The following is a 22,296-nucleotide window of genomic DNA, read 5'->3' as shown; positions in this document are numbered from 1 at the left end:
AGCCTTTGAATATTAATGTGACGGCGACTTTTATCATCTGCCGACCACAGAGGCTACAGCCAGTGATCTTGTGCATGGAAAAAATGCAGTTTAATGGCAGCGCATGGGTGCGTGTGCCTCCACACATGCATATACTGTGCGTCCTATATACAAAGAAGCTCTTATAAATGTGTATTATCATGCAAAATGTTGTTTTAAATCATGCAAGAGTGCAACAGTGTCACGTGGAACAGGAGAACACACTTTGCTCATTTCCCATGCTGAGCTGGAGGAAGACAGAGGGACAGTTTGAGAGCTCACCTCAGAGAAGTCTGTCCGTTAGGAAGGTTAGAAGGGAAAGAGAGAATCAATTTCAAGCAACAACAGGCGAGGTGAGTTAGGAAGGATGCAGGCAGTGCCGGTAATACACATTTAACCCTTAAGAGAAATATTAGTAAAGTGGAAAAAACAGTGAGGAAATAAGTCGGTGCCGCTCTTTTGTTGGTTTAGGAACAAAGGAGCCATGTGATTATACAATCATGTTATTTTAAAAAGTGCTGAACGTGGTTGGAATCAGTAACAATCCCAAATATTTTAATTCAGTTATACTGATTTCACTGTACACACTTTTTTCATGAACTGAAAAACGTTGTGTGGAGTCATTCTTTACGGGACTCACCAGGGAGGTCTCCGTCTTGATAGATTTGATCTGAATGCAGTCGTCCACGCCTCTAGAGGTGCTGTTGCCGTCCACTTCTCTTGCACCGTGCTTGGAATTCGCCTCGTTCTCGCCGCTGCCCTTGGGCGGCTGCTGCCTCGGAGGGACGTCACTGCGTTGCTTCTTGGTGACGTGGGCTTCCGGGCCGTGCACGGTCTTAACGTGCTTCCTGAGAGAGCTGGGGTCCGTGTAGCGCTTGGTACACCCCGCGATCTTGCACACATATGGTTTCTGCCAAGAGAGATTAAACATAATCCTTATTGCGCAAAGGAGGAAATTGTGACTCAACCTCAGACGAGTATGGAAATTATTATTGTGCAATACCGCAGTTTATCACAGGACAACATAAGAGAGTCTGACGTGTGCTTAGGTTGTAATGATGGATAATGCATTATGCAACGGCTAAAACTTTCATTCAGTCACGAGAACAAATATCAAATGACATAAATAAATAAAAACTGGACAGTAGAGAACAATGCTTTGTGTTGATTTAACGATAATATGAGGTGTGTGTGTGTGTGTGTGTGTGTGTGTGTCAGACAGTGTACCTCGTTTGAGTGTGTGCGGTTCTGGTGCTTGGCCCGGTCCGAGGCGTTGGAGAAGGCCTTGTTGCAGCCTTCATGTTCACACACGTACGGCTTCTCTCCGGTGTGGGACCGTAGGTGAGTCTTGAGGTTCTCCAGGCGAGAGTACGCTTTGGCACAGCCCTCAAACTACAGACAGACAGACAGAGAGACAGACAGTGAGATTGACAGACAGACAGTGAGGTTGACTGCCTGAGTACAGCCTTCAGATGCTCAGAGAAACAAACTGGGCGGCAACAACAAATAAAGCTCTGTGTGTTTCAGTTTTTCAAACGTGATCTACTCTTGGTCTCTTGCCAACCTTCTGTTGTGTGTCACACTAAATCAAATCAATGCTACACTGTGGTAAAAAAGGGCGATTATGTGATATATCTAAACTAAGTGTGCGGCGGAGTCATTTGTCGGGTGTGTTTTACTGAGACAAGGAAAAAGTCTGCGTTCTGCCTTTGTATTCCCTTTTATTGTACAAGCTATAATTCGGTATTCCTTCTGAGCAGTCACTCTGAATGTAATTGGCTCTGAAATTAAAAGAGAATCAAATTAGACTCGCTCAGAGACGGGATATAAAAGTCCAAAGTTTCCAGCTTAAAAGAGCAGACTAAAGAGGAGCCAGAGTGTTGTGAGAGGATGCACGTGGGATTTCAGCACAGAATATACAGCGGGGTCTTAATAAGGACCCTTGGCCCCCTGCTTGTCTGCAGGATTTTAATTACACGCCCACGCTGTCAATCAGCTTTCTTAACCCTCTCTTTTACATCTGTTCTAATGCATTCACAAGAGCCTGTGAGCTTTGAAGCCAAGAAAACAGAACCTCAATTTGATCTTCACACAGCAAATGAAGGCTCAAGTAAAATCCCTATTACTTAATGACTGGGAAATAGTGTATCGCTGGTTCTGAGCGCAAATAGAAAATCTCATGAAGATATTTCTTTAACATCTGAGAGATGATTCAGAATATACAGCTGCTAATGTGGCTGAAGAACATGGAAGTTCCATTTTCTTGTCAACCACTGATCTAGTTAGTTAAAGTTACCCTGAAGATTGTACCTGTGATTTCATCTGGATCTGTCAGCTTTAGCTCTGAGAGTTTAAAGGGTCAGTGTGTAGAATTTAGTGACATCTAGTGGTGAAGTTGCACGTTGCAGCTAAAGGTAACAAGAGCTCGTTGCTTCCGGTTTTTCAGATTCCTTTTCTCTTGCAGGTCCCCAACTTTAAATGTGAGTCTGATTCTCTGGAGCAGTCCTTTACATACAAAGTCTCATGGTGGCGTGAGGTTCTTACCGAGCATTTATGCGGCTTCTCGCCCGTGTGGCGCCTCATGTGGACGACCAGCATGTACTGGGCCTTGAAGGGCTTCTGCTCCCGTGAACACTCGTCCCAGCGGCACACAAACTCCTTCTTCTCGCCGTGGATGTGGTCGTTGTTGATGTGCTGAGGAGACGGCAAATCCAAGTCAAGTCAATTATCACAACTTGGAAGAACATGTGTAGGTGATACAGGTTAAAATAGTGACTAGACAGTGTGTGTGTGTGTGTGTGTGAGTGTGTGTGTCCATATGAGCTTGTTTAAAACACACACACGACGCACACAGACACACACATGGACGTTGTGAGTGATGGTGCCATCCATTATAGCTGACAGTTATTATGCATCTGTCAGCAGGACACAGTCACTTTGAAAGCACTGTGTGTTTTCTCAGGCTGTGTGTGTGAGTTTCTCAAGGAAGAGGAACTTCCTCAGATCCCGGTGAAAGTGACGAGGAAGAGGATTCTGTGACCAACTTGTATTTATGGCCCATTCTCCTCTGTTTAACCAGATCAGGAAGTCAGGGGACACGAGGTCTCATTTCCTTCTGTGTGAGCCGTAAACTTACCAACAGGTTTTAGTCGAGTGATTTCAAATAAAATGTGCAATCTCAGAGAATTCCTGTTGGAATGATCTGACCACACTTTGAGATTATAGATCTGAGTGTATTCCAGCATATGTTTTCCACCTTTCTCGTCCTAATGTGATTCAGCTCCTCCTCCTACACTGTGTATACATGTGAGAGAACGGCCTATTAGCATCACAGTCATCTAAATTGTGTCCTCAGATACAACAGGCGTTACAACATGAGACGTTTCCGAGCAGACACAAACTTCAAAACTCTCATCCTGTGTACCACATGCAAATATCCACAAGCCCAGAGGAACCACTTCATTTCCTGAGGACATCCAGGCCCACAGTGCTCCACTTATGTGGTCACCTCTTCACCAGCGAAAAAGCTCCGTGGTCGACGGTTCTGCTGAGATCTATTCTGAGTGAGGGAGGAGGAATGGAAACAAGTGTGTGGCCCGAGAGCAGGCCTCTATTTTCAGGTTACACGCTGCTGTGAATCCATAATTTGGGGGGGGGGGGGGGGGGGCTCTTGAAAAGGGATTAACTTAACTTGGGTTAAGCAGGAGCTGAGAAACCCACAGGTGTATGTGTGTTGTGTTGATGTGGTGAGAAGCCTGTGTGAATCCCTGGATGCGCTGTCAGGAGTTTTCTGTTGGAGAACAGCTTTTCACAGCCCTGGATTTCTGCTTGTGTTTTTATGAAGTTGATGGAAAGCACATTTCAGAATGTGTTCGTCCACATCCGAGATCAAACCACCGATCCACTGGTGGACTGCTCGCTAATCCTGGCTAACTTTCACACAGTTCGTGGCTGGGGAGCTGGACCCGGGGCATAAGTGCTCAAAGGTAACTCCGGTCCTGACTCGCAGCTGCCCATACTGACATGCCCCCCCCACCCACCTCCCATCAGTCTCTGCGTCAGCGGACCTGACACGAGCCCTGACATCCAGTCAGAAAGTGAAAATCTAAAAAGTCGGAGAACGTGGGAGCATGAGGTTCTATAACTCCAGAGCTGCTGGCATGATGAAGGATTTATTGCCCCCCCTCCGGGCTTCAGGGGTTGGGGGGTGTTACTGGGAGTGAGAGGTCAGGGGTCAGGGGTCGCAGGGCTGAGGGGTTGGTGGGGCACAGCTGCTTGAATGTGGCGAGAGCAGGCGCTGCGTGTGTCAGCTCGACAGGAAAGGATCAGTTACTGCACCGCGTTGTGACTGGACTCAATCAGCACCGACCTAATGAGGCGCAGAGACGCTGTTTCAACTTTTCACTTGTTCCACAGAAAGATGCAACAACTCTTATGGTTTAAGTTTGTAGTTAACTTTAATTAAAGCAAAGGAAAACTCATGATGGTGATGAGATGAGTGGCATCAAGAGCAGCTAGATGAAAGAGTGGCAACGGGGCCGCAACCAATAATTATATTAATTTCTCATTCATTGTTTATGATCTATTTTCTGAAGTTAGTGTTTAATGTTTTTGTGTAACTGATGAGACATCCTCACATGTTCTGGTTTGTCCAACCAGCAAAATAACAACATGTGTGAAGGGACTTTTCTTCAAATATAATAGATTCTTAATTCATTAATCACTTCATTCACTTATTGTTGGAGCTTTTCAGTGGAATTTCCGGTGTCAAGGTCGACCCACGCTTCCTGTTGTTGTGCAGTAACATTAAAGTTCCTCAGTGTCGGCCACTCCAGCCTCATACTCACATGGACTAGCTGGTCCTGGGTGTCGTACTCCTTGCTGCAGCCCTCCCAGTGGCAGTTGGTCTCATATACGGCCTCGGGTTCCTGCTTGCACTCGTCTTTATCCAGATCCTCACTCAAGTCCAAGATTCCTCCCCCGTGGTCCTGGGAGAGAACGCAGAACAACACTTTTTATAGATCAGCGGCAAACAAAGTGTATTAACTCTTGGATTCATTAATGCGTGGAATAAAAAGACAGGCCTACAACCGATGCTTGGTCAATATGTTGGAGGAACATTCAGGACTAGTTTGCATTTGTCTTATCTTATCTCTGTAATCCCGAGGGGCTGCTGCTCGATCTTCACGTGTGACAAAACCTCTCGTCATTAATTAAAGCTGCATTTTTATTCAACATCCATAATCAATAACCACCAAATGAGCAAACTGCAGTAAGAGAGACGGCTCTTTTCCCACTGTGAGAAGCTGAAGCTGCGATGGAGATTCCTCAACTTACAAGTTGACCATTTACAACTGGATCTTATTTAGTTTATTGTCTTACCTGACAAGTCGGAGAGATGGGCAGGGGGCCCTCAGCTTCCGTCTTGACCTTGGACCTCTTGGTGATCAGTGGGTTGACCGTGCTGCTCACTGCTGGGTCTCCACTGGCATTCTGAAACACACATGAGAACGCGTCATGGAACAGACATTCTACTGTCGTGGATATGGATTTATGAAAACCTCCTTGAACCAGATAAGGAGGTAGAATAATGTGCTTCTTGTTTTGTCATCCATGCATTCTGTGCCAAATCATTCCATTAATCCTATCACACACCAGCCTCCCCATACGTCTGTCAATAAGTCCATTAGTCCTCCCACTTGATCGCCTTTAATCAGTCTTTCAGTTTATAGACTGTCTCAGACATACACTACTCCTTTCCACGCAGTCATCACACAGAGTGGCTGAGGAGGATTCACATTATTAAGTCACAAAGATAACGTCCAATTGTTTTTTTGGCTTCGCAATCGGTTGCAAACGTGACGCGAGGCACCGCGGCCCATAAGTCAGACTGGGACCTGCCGCCGAGACTAAACAGTTTAGACTGCTTTATGATCGCCAAAGCCACAAGGAAATATGAAAGAAGAGGAGTTATTACCCTGGGTGCAGAGCGGGGAGGAGGCAGGGTCGGGGGCTGGGGAGGGAAGGGGCTTTGATCTGCCAACAGATTCCGAACAAGACAGAAAGACAAAGACTCGGAAGGCCTGTTGAAGCTCTAATGGAGATGAAAAGAAAGGAAAGATATAAACGAGAGAGAGGGAGAATGTGTGTGAATGTGTGTGTGTGTGTTAAGGTTCATTGGAGGGCGTCCAACATTGAAGGGGGGGGTCTACTAATCCCACCCAGACACCACAGAGCGGTTCTGGGGGCCTCGATGATTCATTCAGTGGCTGGAAACCAAAAGGGAAATATGGTTCTGATCACTGTTGAAACAGAGCTGAAGTTGTGTCTGTGCGTGTGCATGAATGGAGGATGTGTCTTTGTCTTTTATGTCTGTGTGTGTGTGTGCGCATGAGAAAGGTGCAAATATTTATTCCCCAATACTTGGAGAGTGTCTTGATGTGTCCGCACACACACAGACACAGACACACACACACTGCAATGGAGCAGAGCTAGAGGCAGCGAGGGCTGGAGTGATTCACCGAGTGGGAAGTTTACATTAGGAATAGCTGTGGTGTATATAATGGGCTGATGTAGAGAGACAGAGGAGAGGAAGACAGATGGAAGTGGGACAGAGTCTCCGGCAGACTCCTTCTGACCTGAGACACAATTTACAGAAAAATACACTGACAACTGACAAACGAGCTATAACAATTGTTTGATTACCAAAGACTCACATGCTGGTTCCAGCTCATCAAACCTGAGGATTTGTCTCATCTAGATATCGCCAGATGTCTTAATATTTCCATATTTGAACCTCTACTGGGAATGTTTGCTTACTCCTACAAGTCAGATGTATCCACGTGTACAGAGCAACAATAGCAAATCATCAACTCTTAACTCTAAGGTCCACATTAACCCAGACTCTCAAGATGAACTGGTTTAAATAGGTCTGCATGTGTTCCCTGTGACAGCTCCGTCTGTATTTGAACAACTGACACAATCAGAGCTCTGTAGGTGGAGTGAAGAACGGGGATCTCACGCGTGTCAATCAACACGAGCTAAATTCCCTGTAACACGTCACGTGGCAGTTACCTGCCTGGGGATCAGGTCTGTGCATGTTTTCATACGGCTCTGCTTTACATTCACAGACTTTATATCTGGTCCCATTGATCAGGAATCATCACGTTGACTCTATCTATGCCTCCATTCCTACCTGGTTTGCCTCCGAGTGGGAGATGTTGTGTGAGGTGGACATCGGTGCAGCGGTGAGGGGGTGTTGGCGAGCGGAATACGAGGAGGGTGACGGCTGAATGAGAGTAGGGGCGTGGCCGAAGGCGTTGAGACTCCTCTGCTGGGCCAACAGCTGCTGGTACGCCATTGGGTTGATGGGATGAGGGAAACTGAACGAGGGGCTGGGCACAAGGGAAGAGGAAACAATTAGCTTATGATGGAGGGTAAGATACATGCATTCTCCAAACGTACAGTAATCTACAGTCGGGTGGGAATCATGTGTGCGTGGGCTCACTCTGAATACCTGATCCCTCCGACGGACAGGTGCCCGTAGGAGCTGCTGGCGGCCGAGCTGGAGCGGGAGTTGTTGATGTAGGCCACCAGGGAGTTGGGCGAGGTGCGGATCATGGTCTGCAGGTCGATACTGGCGTCGGACAGAGGGGAGATGGACAGGGCCCTCTTCCTGTTCAGCCGGGGGGTCAACCGCGGGCTGGAAAAACGTGAGACTGGACACAAAGACACAACGGCGTCACCTCATTGGACGTCTTCACAAAGAAATCAACTGGCCGGTAAACAAACGTGCAGCATTGTGATGGTCGCGCCTCATGTTGGCTAGACTGGAGAACCACTGCAACTTGCACATTCCCTGTACTTCCATTAAATCTTCACACGGCCTCAATGGAAACCAGCATTTATACTGGACCTTGTTAGAAGAAACATTTATCCCCAAGCAGTCTTGTGGAGGTCATGGCCATGCTAGGCTACACTCTATCTCCTGCATCTCTCTCTCTCTCTCTCACACACACACACACACACACATACACACCTACACACCTACACACACACACACAGAACCCCTGTTTAACATTCGCATCCTTTTATGCATAATGAATCGGCCCAATCATTCTCAGTAATTACTGTGATAGGAATCTCTTTCTGACCGCTGTACTTGGCTGAGTTAAAAGGAGGCAATTTAAACAAATTGATCTCAGAATACCATTAACAAAGAACAAGGTAGAGTTCACGGCCTCCTGCTAGACCTGGTTGTTGCACTGTTTTTATATTCCTGTAGAAAAGATCAGAAGAGAGTGCGACTTTCCCATGAACTTAAAACAGAAAGCAATTTGTTTTTCCATACATACTGAGAGTCCATCATGTGTGTTCACTTATAAGGGACATTTCTGGGGCATGTAGCTCCCACAGAGACATACAGAGACAGACAGGGACAGACAGAGACAGACGGAGACAGACAGGGACAGGTCAGTCATTGGGGACAAACAGGTGCTGCTTGGCTGAGTGAGGGGACAGAGAGCAGGGCTGGTGTGTGTCAGCAGACACGTGTAATTAGGTCTTACTACCGACATCATCAGAGGCGCGAGAGGCAGGAAACCCATAATAGGCCAATCACAACACACCTAGGTACATGCACAGGGACCTAACACACATACACACACACACACACACACACACACACTTGTGCTGCATGTCCTCTCCACAAAGCCAAGGTTGTTTCAAACATGCAAGTGTGAACTAAGGTTCATGTCTTGTCCTCATGCTATTACTAAGAGCATCACTAACTTCAACAGAGATCTCAACACTAATAAAACAAGATATCACAGGAGGAGAAGACTGAAGACAATCCTGTGAGCCTGGGAAAATCCCAGTAAAACCAGTGAGACTTAAAAAAGTGTTTTCGCTCAGCACACAAACTGAACCATGTTTCAGTTCGATCTAAACCAGCTCAGCCTCTTTTGATCAAACACAATTTGGGTTATTTTGTTTTTTAATACTAATCGGAAACATCTGAAGGTCTGGAGCAAACAAGGAAGGTGGGAAACGATTGTAGATGTTGGTAAAAGTGACAACACCTCGAGCCAAATTAATCCAGGCACCAGCCATAATCACCACAACAGACCGACGGCAATAAACCTGGGTCTCACTGCCCAAACTGTTATGTTTGGAGGTGGCAAGTCGTAAAGTAGAGGCATATGCACTTGGTTAAAAGGCCCCCGGGAGCCTCAGACGGCAGACAACAGTAGTTTGGGGCCCGAAAAAAAAATAAATAACGACTGGTAAAGAGTTAAGAGTAAGTAAACACAACCAATGGTCTTTGAATTTACCTCTTTAGGGCTAATAAATATATTAAGTCCTTTTTCATTAGTCACTATAGAGGGTTGGGAGCAGATTAAAGGAGAGAGGCAGGAGAGGAGTAAAGCAGAGGATGTGGAGGGCGGGGGGGCAGGCAATCCTCTTCCTGGGAACATGGGTCGGTATAAATGAGGACTTCACTCTGACAAAGTTTGCATTGCTCCATACGGGCGGAGCAGCTGCTGGGATTAGTTTCGTCTGCAGTGGGGCGAGCTCGCTGCCTTGCCAACAAATTTAATGGGAGATAAGTGTATTAATACCCCCCCCCCCCCCCCCCCCCCTTTATAAAGCAGGAAGCAGGCCTCACAACCTGGTGGCCTGGCGCCTGCCTCACCCTTCTGGGCTCCGTGCCCAAAAAACACCACCTCCATCTTCAAACCACCCACTCAATCTATACCTCTACCTCAGCTCGGAGGAATTCTCGATGCCTCCAGCAGCGATTAGACGTCTGTGACATGAGGAGCTACAGACAGACTCCCTCTGCTTTAGTTTAGAGCTCTTCCCAGTTTCGTACTTGGTCTGTCCGAATATGACCTGGAATAAATCTCACATACACACATCACACACACAACTCTCACCACTTTTTAGTTTTATAGGTGGCGGTTATAATTGAAAGGGTGAGCAGGTTCCGGCCGGGAGTGAGAAAACAGCTGCTGCACAGGCAGTGGTGGTAATATGGCAAGTGTGGGTACGTGTGTGTGTCTATTGTAAGTGTGTGTACGTGTGTGTGTGTGTGTGTGTGTGTGTGCCATTGCTGTGTGGACTCTGCCGGCTGGTTGTAATTGTGGGATCTGGATTTATATAGAGTCATAATTACAGGCGCCCCAGTGCACACTGATACAGTAAAAACTAAATAAAAAAAAGAAAAACAAAAGAGAATAAACCCATAAAATGTACAGTATAATATATGTACTGTGTGTGTGTGTGTGTAGTTAAAAGGATGGGTGTCAGGAGCCTGTGTGTGTGTATGTGAGTGCGTGTGTGATTATTTTAAGTATTTTTCCTGTGCTGTTTTAACTGAAAAAGCTTTTGTGGAAAATGAAAACACTTTAATTGGAGGGTTGTGCTAATCCCCAGATGGCGCTGGCTCCCGGTGGAGGCCGAGCATGCAGAGGGTCACCGTGCGGCGGCTCCGTGAAGAACCGCCATGCGGCCTGTTCTCTCCCAATAGGGATTCTAAAATTGGGGCTGTGGGTTAACACTGAAGGGTGAGCAATGAAAAACGTATCATCGCCTCGGCCTCGGTCAAGATGTGGAGTTCTCATTGACATCCGCGTCTGCCCAGACTCATGTTATACTGAGTGTGGTCAATAAAGGCTAAGAAGTGTTTTTGCATTATGATGTCACAGGGAAGTTCGCCTTTGGGAAATAAAACGTCATCATGTTATTTTGTCCTATCAGATAAATTGTGTGAAATGTTTAATTATGCCCCAAAAAAACAGGTCTTGGAAATCCAAGTTAGCAACATTGCTAATGTCGATATCAAAAGTAGAGTGACCATCAAGAGTCATTTCACCTGAAGCAAACCTCCCATAATTCCACTGGCTGTGGTGATGATCAGCATTTGCAAACCACAGCTTCTAAACCATTAAACAAACCCAGTGTTCATCCCACTACAGGTCCCGAGCCGTTAGGAAAACCTTTGGCTTGTCAACCATGACCTTGTCTGGGGTGAAGCGGCAGCTGCTTGGCAAACCTCACCACCACCACCACCACAGCCTGAGTTCGTGGCAGCAGGGCCCCCTCCATGCCCCCCCGCTCTTCCCACCCCAAACCCGGGGCCAGCACGAGTGGGACAGTATTTATTTTCCCTGCTAAATCTCACTAATACCAACAGTGTGGATTTTATTAGCCGGGCACTGAATCGTCTTTGAGCTCAGCCATGTGCTCGTGAACCAACATACAGTTAAGTGTTTGTGTATGCTGTCTGAGGGGACCAACCCCCCCCCCCCCCCCCCCGCCCCATCTCACCACCACATGGGTACTCAAACCCATCTCCCTCTCTCCTCCTGCTGCATCGACACTAAACTCTGGTTCTTGCTCGGGATGGCACACATTTACTTTGGCTGCTGCTTTTGTCGCGGGAGCTTCAACCTTTTTCCCGCAAGTCGCTCTGATATTTCTCTAACCACCCACCCCCCACCCCCCCCCAACCCCCCACCCCCTCACATACCTGCTCACTCAAACGCAAACAGGGGGTCTGAATGCCTCCCAATGTGAAAAGTTACTTTACACTCACACGGCTGTGTAGCGGTGTACCAGTGCTAATGCTAATGCTAACCACACTCGAGTGATTTGAGTGTTTTCCCAGCTTACTGTAAAACATGAGCACAAGCAAAGTAATATATAACATAATATATACAATAAAATATATATGTGCATGTGATTTACTCCTGATAATAATACGGTGGCGTCACAATGCATTCATGCAGCTTTTGATAGATAATGATTACATACAAGTGAGAGTTGAAAGTATTGGAAGTGTATATTTCTAATAAACTAACTGTAGTGTACGCCATTAGCTGATTTATATATTTAAAAACATGGTAGATGTCAAAACCCTGTCTCCTACCATCTGAATGTCAATTCTATCCATTCCCATGGAATTGAAACCCGATGTCAGCTGGTTTTTCACCAGTGGAAAAGAGGCTTTAGTGTCCCTGTAACTTACAGGTGTAGCTGTGCTTTTCAGAAAGTCCTGTCTGAGTGCTGATAAAACCATTTTGCCCGTCAGTCCTGTCCTATAAAGTTTTACGGTTATAACTGAGGAAGTCAAAAGATGTCTCCCAAAGTCTGTCGTGCTCGTAAAACAAAATCACAGGAGCGTTTTAAAATCCTGTCTTCCTGACGTGCTGGAGATAAACTCTGGTGTTTTAAGTGTCTGGCTTGAGGTCTGCCCGAGGTGGACCAGTAAGACCAGCAGCCGTGTCAGGTAAACTTCACTGGCGCTTGTGTCCACAGCTTTTCCAGCAGCTCACTTCTCACAGCAGTGCTCAGTGTTTTCGCGGTTCGACCTTGCGTGGGTTGGTTCTCCGGGTTCACTGAGGGCTCCCAGTTCTTGCGGTGGGTCTGCTGCATACTGATGCATACACTGATTTTTATTATGGGTTTTATCTGCACTCACATCCAAAACTAACACTAAGGGATAAAGCGCATATTTGCCACCGCTGCTTCTACCCCTCCTCTCGCACTCTGGCAGTAAATAAGGTCTTTGATTCTGGCCCACGGCTGCCCGCGATGACCATTAGTCGGCTGCTTGGGTCAATATGGGCCCCTGTGTGTGGAGCCTGCAGACTGGTGGAGTGGCACCGGAGCGGACCACATCACTGGGAGCACCGTGGAACACTAAATAAAAGCTGCTGGGACGATGGCAGCTAGTGGGACGCTGCGCTAGAGCAGGCGGTGGGTTTGAGCAAACAACTTCCCAAACAAGTGTGGGCAAGGACGAACAGCGGCGGTCACTGTGGTGGCTGTAGGTGGGGGGGGGGGGGGGGGGGGGGGCAGAAAGAGGTGGTCTACAGTTTCTGCATGGCTCCTAATCTGTGTTTAACTAAGTGATTGAGCTAAGTAGAAAAATGAGTAATTGCAATGCGTGAGGATTCTTGCGTTGGTGTTGTGCAGGGGCTTCTTCTCTGGGTGGGTGGTGGGATGTGATGAAAGAAAGGGGGGGGGGGGGGGCGACTTCCACGGACAGTTTTCCACTCTGTGCGCTCACTACTCCTCTTTCATAAGGCCTGAACGCTTCTTGGATGCATGGAGCTGCTGAAATCAAATCTTTTCCGTCATTTTGATAGAGAGCCGAGGTTTTAACCGCCAATCAAGAACAAGCTAGTCTGTGTGTGTGTGTCTGTGTGTGTTTGAGTGTGTGTGTGCAAACATAGACACGTTTTCCTGAGCATTTGCCTGCCTGTTTGCCTGGGTGTTAGGGCTTTTGTGCGGCCCTGTGTGGATGTGTGTGTCGGTCAATGTGTAACCGCCTCATCCCTGTCATTAAGTGGACAGTTCATGCTGCCCGTGGCTTTAATCCCTGCTTTCACAGCCTGACACAGGAGCAGAGCAGGGACAAAGTTCCCAGGGTTACACTCTCTCCACGCTGCCCCCCCCCGTTCACACTGACTCTGGATCTGTTTTGTTGGATGTTGTCTCATAATAACAGTGCAAACTCTTGAAACACCACCAGCATGAGGGAGTCTCAGGTAATGTGTCTTTACGAGCTCCTGGCCTCGGGACTTTCAGTGTTTATGAACCCCGAACCCTGGACACGCTCTGCCCCCCCCCCCGTGGTGCGTTCAAGTCCAAAATGCTCTACAAGCTTTGATGTGGGAAACGCTTCTACGGAAAAAAGCCTCAAGAAGAAGAGTGAGAGGATGGGATCAACAAGCCTGGTGCTGAGAACAAAGGGAACGATGCAGGAGCTGTTTGTTCCTCTTCTACCTGAGTTACACATGTTCTCCAGTGGAGAGTCTGCTCATGCTTTTGACTTTAAAATAACTACAGACATATTATATTGGTATTTCAAGTTTCTATGGGTTATAGAATGATTTGCTTTTCTAAGGCTATCAAATCTCTTTTTGTCTTTTTCTCAATTTTAACAACCCCCTTAAAAATGACAAACACGAGTATAAGAAAAACATATCAGCTCCAACTGTTAAACATTAAACCCAGTGACTTGACAAAAGGCCAGAATACAACTCTCCAGGTTGGATCTCCCAGAGAAACCCAAACAGGATCCAGATCAAAGAAGCTGATTTGATAAAGTGTCATCAAGCTGCTGGGTTACTGACACACACATTGTAATTCAAATGAGCTGCTATGCTAGAAAACGTCTCCTTACCGTCCATGGGGCTGATGTAGTCGGGCAGATGAGCGGCTGCAGCGGCTGCGGCTGCGGCTGCGGCGCTGCTCTGCATCAGCAGGTCGCCGTACGGGCTTCGCTGGCTGGCGCTGGCCATCAGGTGGTAGTACTCGGTGGGGTTGGCCCCCGGTGGAGGAGGAGGCAGGCTGAACAGAGCTCGCTCCTTCAAGTGTTCGTGGGTCACTGGTGCAGAAAAGACGAGACGAGGGAGAACAGGTGAACTTCTTCTTCTTGAAATAAAATCTAAACCAATCAGGTGATTCTATAAACACCCCCCACAAATATATTTTCATTTAATTTCCCTGCTGTGAAGTCGTATATTCACAGACATCATTTGCTCCTTGACAGGACGATAACAACAAAGACAGGACCAGAAAGGTCAGAGTAAGACTAAACAGAGGAGAGGAGTGCCCTGCTTCTACAGATTTGAAGATTTGTGTTTGCGTGTCTGTCCCAGGGCGCGAAGGCTCGTGATAAAAAATGTCTGATGTCTCTGAGGCTTTCTGGGTTGTGGGAAAATATCTCTGGGGAGTAAAGGAAGCAGAGGGAGGGAAGGAGCAGGGCAGCGGTGGAAGAAATACCACATTCCTACACTTCTCTGGTGTTGTGTATACATCTTTTGACAGGCTGAAATCCTTCCTAAAGTGCAGGTGCACACACAGACACACACACTAAAACACACACACACACACACATGATGCTGAGGAAGCCTTAAATGCTGCGTGTGTAAAGGTAACATTGACGCAAAATGTGTTAACACCTGCTCCCAGTGAAGCCACATTTAAAAGTGTCACAAACTATAAGAGTGAAAGATGGATTGGTTTCCCTCTCTCCTACTTCTTACTGCACTCCCCCCCCCCCCCTCCTCCTCCCAGTGGGTATGGGTGAGTGGAGGGGACAGGGGTGTGGGCTGATGGTGGTTTAACATGCATGGGAGTGGGGGGTTGGTTGGGCCAAGAGGGATATTGGGGAAGCAAAACCACAGTCTCCCCCCCCCCTCTGCCCACACAGACTCACACACACAGACTCACATTTAAACCCTGGATCTATCAGAACCTATTAGGCCATGGCCGTGGTGGCGGTGCACAGGCAGCGTGTTTGTGCTGCAGCAGCAGCGACCCAGGCATGCTCCACGGTTTCTCCACGGCTGCCAGGTCCAGTTACCACCACCGCAGAGAAGCATTTTGTGTCAGTGTCTTTTGTTGTGCATGTGTGCGACCTCCCCGGTGAACACAGAGGGATGAATGGCAGCAGCTCTCCCACTGGTCCCAGGAACACACCACAGAGAGGTCACACTGCCTAATGCTACACTCACCAGTTTACTTTACGGATGAAGTAAATCTTTTAGCCTCATGATGGTACTACGATGTGATTCTCTATTGGTAAATATAGGGTCGCAAACTGGTTAATGGTTTTTTAATTGGTTCATAAACCAAAGCAAATGACTGATTAAAACGTTTACCTGTTGATACCATTTGAATCTGAGGGAAACATGCATCTAATTCTGGTCAAGACATTTCAGTCAAAACAACAAATGCCCGTCTCATGGTGGGACTAGAGGGAAATAGGACAGTTTATTATAACTAATTATTATCTGACCCTAAAAGTTTGACCAACTAGCTAGTAACTAGTTCTGTTCTACAGATAGAAACTGGATGCTTCTGCTTTGAGACCTTTGTACAACACAGGTGTTACCACTAATCCTTCCCTGTGCAACAATAACTTATGATTCTAGCTTGAGCTCCAGAGACGCTGTAAGACTTTTCAGCTCAGTTCAGATTAACTAATTAACTGAATTAATCAGTTAATTAGTGTGAACAGACAACCAATCGAGCCCCTCCTGAGCACCCAGGTATCGCTATCAGACGTTTACACAGGTCCCACTGAGATCCGCTCTGCCACAGACTTTATTTATGTTCTGCAGAGTGGCCTCCATTCTGTGCCACAGTTCGCTGCCACTTTATCAGCGACAGCATCTCTTCCTCATTGCTTCTCTTGAAAAGCTGGGAGCCATGACTTGACAGCAATGGGTTCCCTGTGATTTATTGGTTCCTGGTGCAGGCCAGTGGCTCCACTCTCCCCCCCGACCTGTTTGCACAGGAGCAGCGAGGACGGGTCTGTCATCGTGTGAACTCAGTAGTTCAGGGACTCCGCTGCGTGTTTTGCGTGTATGTGCTGATTTCCTTTGTTGTCCTCGGCCCAAACATACACACACATGTAGAGCGAAGTCTGCACATGCTCCTTGAACACAAACACAAAACCTGCTCAGCTCTAATCTCCACTGCTTCACGTTAACTGACCAGAGCAGCTGCAAAATGTGAAACACTGTGAAGAGTTTCCACCGTTTATCCTCCTGCTTCATAAAAGTGTTTCCATCTTGAAAATGCACGACAGTGTTGGGAAGTTGTGTGACTGTGTTTGCCTGCACATCTTAAGTAATTCCCATGTCAAGCACCGACTGTGTGTGTGAACAAGTGAAGGTCACAGAGTGTGTATCCTCTCACTTTCTGTTCCACAGGTAAGTCCTGTACATGCTTGTTTATGTACTGGTGTGAGTATTTGTACAATCTACTGGAATTATTATTAACATAACCAAAATGTGCTTAATTATATATTCAATATTTCAGCCAAAGTCCATGTGTTATTACCAGAGGGTGAATATACTGCACAGTATGTTTATAAAGAAGGATTAGCTTAACATGTGTTACAGTTAATGGCGTGAGAGGCAGGAACTGAAGGTCTCTGTCTGGTGGAGTCAGAACTTTTTAAAGAAACACCATCTATCGGGGAAGTTTAATTATTATTTGAAAGGAATTCTCTTAATTCAGTTCCCAATCCAGCCCATTGGGATGTGAAACTGCATTTATTGTTTTTTGGAAAATAAAGAAGATAGAATTTGCAACTGCAGTTTAATTCTATAAAGCTTTTAGTGTAGTTTCAATGTAAAGCTCAAACTTTAACATTTAAATAAACATTTTCCAAGCTCTGTGCAAAACACTGCAACAAACTTCATGTTAAATAATTGTTAATAATAATTGTAGGTCTACTTCAATAAATCTTTATGTGCATCATGGTGGATAAATCAGGAATGTTTCTGTCCCCCAGTTAAAATGGACTAAAGTGATGGGTCCATTAGTCAATAACTGGAGGATTTGATTTTTTCCTTTTGCTGTTGTATAAAAGCACCATAAGAAATTCGTAGGTATTAAGTTAACATCTGAATAAATCTCACCTTCAGCAGGGCTCAGTCCTCGTGCGGCTGAGATCATGGACAGGGTGGGGCTCCCGTGCACCGAGCGCAGGTAGTGCTCCATGTGGGGGCTGACGTACGGGTGGGGGGGGCTGAACGGCGACTCGCCCGTCCCGGCCAAGGCGTGGGGCGACAGACGGATCAGGGAGATGTCTGAGATGACTGGACTGCCCGTCAGTCCTGGAGGTCTGTGGAGAGACGAGGCAGAGTCAGACATATTTGGGGGAATGACACAAGGAGGAGGGTGGAGGGCTTTGGAGATTTGATTACATGTATTACTCGTATGGTTATTATTGTGCGTGATCTTCATTGATCTGCTGGTAGACAGGCCCTCACTTCTGTTATTTCATAGGTGTGCATTCTCAAATCACTTACACCATTCCCCAGTCGAACATCTAATACATAATTATCCTCCTTTTGTTCACCTTGTTCTAATAAACCCCCCAGAGCTACACAGGTCCAGACGGAGGATATATGAGAACACATATCTGTTTGAGCACAGACAACTACAGGGTCGCTCACAGCAGGTATTACATTATGTTTAATAAGAAGGTGCAACTTGATACACAAAACTTTGAGCCTGTGGCCGTCGTGAGCAAGGGGAAGAAAGTCTCTGGGTCACTCCAGGCTGTACAATAAATTTGTCATCTCTGGGAGGTAATTACCGGCTCGGCTGGTGAAAACACAGACAGGTGAGTGTTGTAATCCTCAACCGGGGCCCGAGGGCCTGAAGTCTGGATCAAACCACTGCTCTTTGAAGGGGCACTATTTATGCCGACCCGGTGAGAACACTGGGTTTGAAATTCAGCCCTCGCAACGGGCGAGGAAGTGGGAGGAGTTATGGAAAGGGCTGAATGACAGAGTGCGGTTATACTGCTGTTTTAACGGCGGCTCGTAAACTGTCACCGGAGACTGTTGCACCGTTTCAAATTTACGCTGACTGTGAGTTGAAACTGTGCTCGGCTTGAACCATGGCTGTCATGTTAACTTGACCCAGAGGGAAAACGGCATCGAACCCACGGCACTGTTACAAGTGAGGAACGATCCTGAAACTCCATTATGAAATACATCTGTGATGTTGGTGGATACCAGTAAGCTGCTGGTTTTTTTTTACTACTGTATTATCCCGCCTATAGTATATTCATATTTATATATTTTTATATATTTATCTTGCTCATAGTTCTTATATCATACAATACCTGTTAATACTGTACTATTCCATATATATATTTCTTACTGTAAATATCTATTTATTTATTTACATTACACTGTAAATATGCACAATACACAATGCACTTTACTGCCTTTTTTTGCACTTCTGGTTAGATGCTAAACTGTATTTCATTGAATAAGTACTTGTAATGTGCAATAACAATAAAGTTGAATCTAATCTAATCTAAACATGGGTCGATTAGGTCATTGTATCAAACGACCGGTGGGTAACTCTTTATCTCACTTATTCAAACCCTTTTCACCGGATATCCATCTATAAATATAGTCACTCATTTGTTTTGGACATAATGAAATGATTGGCCGGTTCACCTGCACGTCACCAACCGACCTGCCTTCCATTAGCTCTCACTCTTATGACCCGGGTGTTCGAGAGCCACAGAGACACACACTGCTGAGGCCGAGACGAGAAGTGAGCGAGCTGGTGCGCAGAGAAGTCAGGCAGTGTGTGTTCACGTGTTTTGGGGGTGTAGCTTTGATGAGAGGGGCCGATTGGGGGGGGGATTACCAAGACTAACTCTAATGATGCTGGATTACTGGGATACGGCGGCGAGTCATCAAAGCGGATTTAAGTTCACTTTGACGTACAACACGTCTTTTATTCTCTGTGATCATATGTAAGTATCGGAGCCATTAATTGTCAGTCGTTCCCTCCGAAGACAGAGATGGAGGAGGCGGGGCTGAGGGGGGGGGTAAACCTTGAGAAAGGACCAGACCAGTGAGTCACTGTTCTCCTGCCTGTGGTGGAGGAGGAGGAGGAGCACTGACTCACACAATGAGCCACGCTCACAACCGGTTTGAAATGATATTAAAAATAAATTGGTGGATTGCCTTTTTAATCCTATATTTGTATTTCCTTTACATTTTAAGACTGAGAGAGAAACCTCATGCTGGTTACACACTAGTTAATAATCTTATTTTCTAACTTTCCTTCACTTCAATCTGTTTCAAAATGGTGGGAGAAAGTTGTTTGCAGAACAAATGACCACAGAGACACTCACACACAACAAAGAGATGTAATTAAAATATGAGTATATCCATCTTTACGAGTCCCTGAGTGTCGGCGCTGTTTAATCTGCTGCTGCGAACAAATGAGTGTTTACATGTGTGGTTTGGATTCTTGGCAGCATCAACTGCATGCTGGGTACTCAGCATGTGTGTGTGTGTGTGTGTGTGTGTGTGTGTGTGTGTGTGTGTGTGTGTGTGTGTGTGTGTTTGTGTGTGTGTGTGTGTGTGTGTGGGGGGGGGTTTGTGTGTAAGATATGGAATCAACAATTCACATATTTGTTATATCTCTTGAAATCCTCTTTTCATTCTGACAGCAGTGAATAACTGAAAACCTGTGACAACTAGAAGACATAATAACTCATCAGTGGAGGCTGCAGATCTGAATTATTATTTTCCTCCCAGATGAAATGAGTTGCCTCCCAGCTTGTCAAATATGTTGTCTACTGGTTCAGAGTCTTCTCACAGGCAGTATTCCAGTGGGCTCACTTTGGCAGAATACAGTAAACCAGTTGCATTGTTCCGGAGAAAATAATCTAGAATATCTTTCAGTTGTGATGGAAAAACCAAGAAGAGGTTCGATTCCTGCAAGAAATAAAACTTGAGCCAACATTGATGTTCAATGGAGACAACTGAGGAACAGACGGGGGTGAACAGTGAGGCCTCGGTGGCTGGTGTTTCTGTTGGAGAGGTAATGAAGTTCTCCTCTTCCTAACACTCTCACCCGTGTACTCCTGTACTTTACTATGCTCATCATCATCATCATCCACTGGTGATACTGGTTCAGGGATGTCAAATCATTTGACTCTGGAGATACTGGTGTGACTGGTCCAGGTTGTTTGTGCCTGACAGGACCTCTGCATCCCATCCTCCCCTCAGCCTCCTCTCTCTCTCTCTCTCTCTCTCTCACTGTCAACCAGCGCCCGGCTCAGCCCTGCCCAGCTCCACCCGAGCCAACCAACCCGGAGCGGCGTCCATCGCTCCACTTCCAGTAAGTGCCTGCAGACTGCCGGCCTTGTCTGAGGGCCAATTTTCTGCCGTCGGGCCCACTCGTCCCCGACAAACAACCATAAAGAGCCCTCTGTTCTGGGCAGGAGGGGAGAAGTGAGAAGAAACAGACGCTCCATACAAAAAAACACGCTCCCCCCCCCCCCTACGCAGCATACAGGGAGCTTGGCAGTGCCTCCTTAGATTAGTGCTCGGGCGCTTCGTTGAAGGACTACCTGGGTAAACTGGCACTGGGACTGGTTCTTGTCCTTATCACACTGGGTGATTCGAAGCTGCACACTGGGATTCCCAGCATCTAGCTAAATCCTACATAATCTAATACATTTTATATTTATTTCAAAATATTATAAGAAACACCTGCCGGGGAATCTATTTGGCATGTTTCATAACTTGCTTCATTTAGGGTTTACTCAGATTTAATGATGGGTGCCAGATTTAATTTATATTTAATATAAATTAAAGTGTGCAGTTCTAATATTTTGAAGTCTGTGCGTTTCTGTCCCATAGGTCGAACTGGGAATCTCTCGGAGTCCCGGGAGAACCCAGTGTCTTAATCTGCAACTTCAAGACATCCCACCTGAGCACGATGGGTGGCTGCCCTGCTGGAAACAGTCTAAGAAATGCTGCTGGGGGGGGGGGCAGTTCCAGGATGATGAGAAGTATAAGCAGCCGACGTGAGTCAGTGGACGACATGCTCTCAACAAGGTAATTGCTATTTGCCTCTGTGTTCGGCACTGTGTGATTACACGCTCTCTGTTGTTCCATTGTTAAAACTGCTCTGTGAGAAAAAGTGATGTGGACGTGGTGCAGCTTGTTGAGGATATGAGTAAGTGCATACCGGAGCACAGGGGCAGATTACACCTCTGATAAGTGGTGATTTAAAGAAAAATGTAAAGTTGAACGTTTTCCAAGTCTCATCATCAGGAGACACGATAAAGAGGGTTTTGGGGGGAGGGAGGCCATTTTCACAACACCAGCAGTCCCACCAGCACACACCCTTCTCTCTAACTGCCCATCCAGATGTTCGGGGGTGAGGAGGTGAACGGAGACGGTGACTCTCCGTATTGTTATCTGCGTTTGAAGGGTTGCAACATCTCAGGCTTTCAACTCACTGCGCTCGCAACAGCTATAAATACTTTGGCCGTGAGACATCTGTGTGGGGTGAGCTGGTTTGTTATGAGTCCACCCCCCCTTCTGCCTTAAAAGATAAAACATGTCTGTATCAATGCAAATCAGCTGGATCTGCTGAAAACGAGCCTGAGTTCTCCGCTGCACGATTCTGCCTGCAGGTAACCTGTTCTCGAGGACGGCTGATGAAGCCACACTCCTGCTCCCAGCTCCATTCACGTCCTCCTGCCTCCCTGCCCCTCCGCTCTGACCAAGAAGCCAGTATTTGCCTCGCTGGCATTTCCCCCACTGGCTCAGGGTGGGATGAATTATGATGTGACACACTCCCTTCTGTACTTCTGGGCAGCCGAGGGCGATCAAGATGAATCACCGCGCCGGCCCACAGGGGACTCGCCGGGATCCTGCTGTAGTTGTTTTTGGGGCCCTGATCAGGATGCTGAGG

At 46.7% G+C, this 22,296-nt stretch overlaps 1 protein-coding gene across 1 annotated transcript in view; it reads right to left on the bottom strand.

The window, feature by feature from the left end:
* Nucleotides 1-22,296, bottom strand: part of gli2a (GLI family zinc finger 2a) — a 52,575-nt gene that overhangs the window by 4,929 nt on the left and 25,350 nt on the right. Inside the window, exons 3-11 of the mRNA XM_062403352.1 lie at nt 17,466-17,671; nt 14,213-14,416; nt 7,535-7,736; nt 7,214-7,412; nt 5,401-5,511; nt 4,866-5,006; nt 2,563-2,712; nt 1,246-1,410; nt 659-928 (exon numbers count right to left, since the gene is read on the bottom strand). Of these exons, the coding sequence (XP_062259336.1) occupies nt 659-928; nt 1,246-1,410; nt 2,563-2,712; nt 4,866-5,006; nt 5,401-5,511; nt 7,214-7,412; nt 7,535-7,736; nt 14,213-14,416; nt 17,466-17,671 (1,648 nt within the window). The remainder of the gene's footprint in view (nt 1-658; nt 929-1,245; nt 1,411-2,562; nt 2,713-4,865; nt 5,007-5,400; nt 5,512-7,213; nt 7,413-7,534; nt 7,737-14,212; nt 14,417-17,465; nt 17,672-22,296) is intronic.

This window comes from Platichthys flesus, chromosome 13 (assembly GCF_949316205.1).
Source record: "Platichthys flesus chromosome 13, fPlaFle2.1, whole genome shotgun sequence".
NCBI lineage: Eukaryota > Metazoa > Chordata > Actinopteri > Pleuronectiformes > Pleuronectidae > Platichthys > Platichthys flesus.
This window is presented reverse-complemented; position numbering and strand designations above follow the sequence as displayed.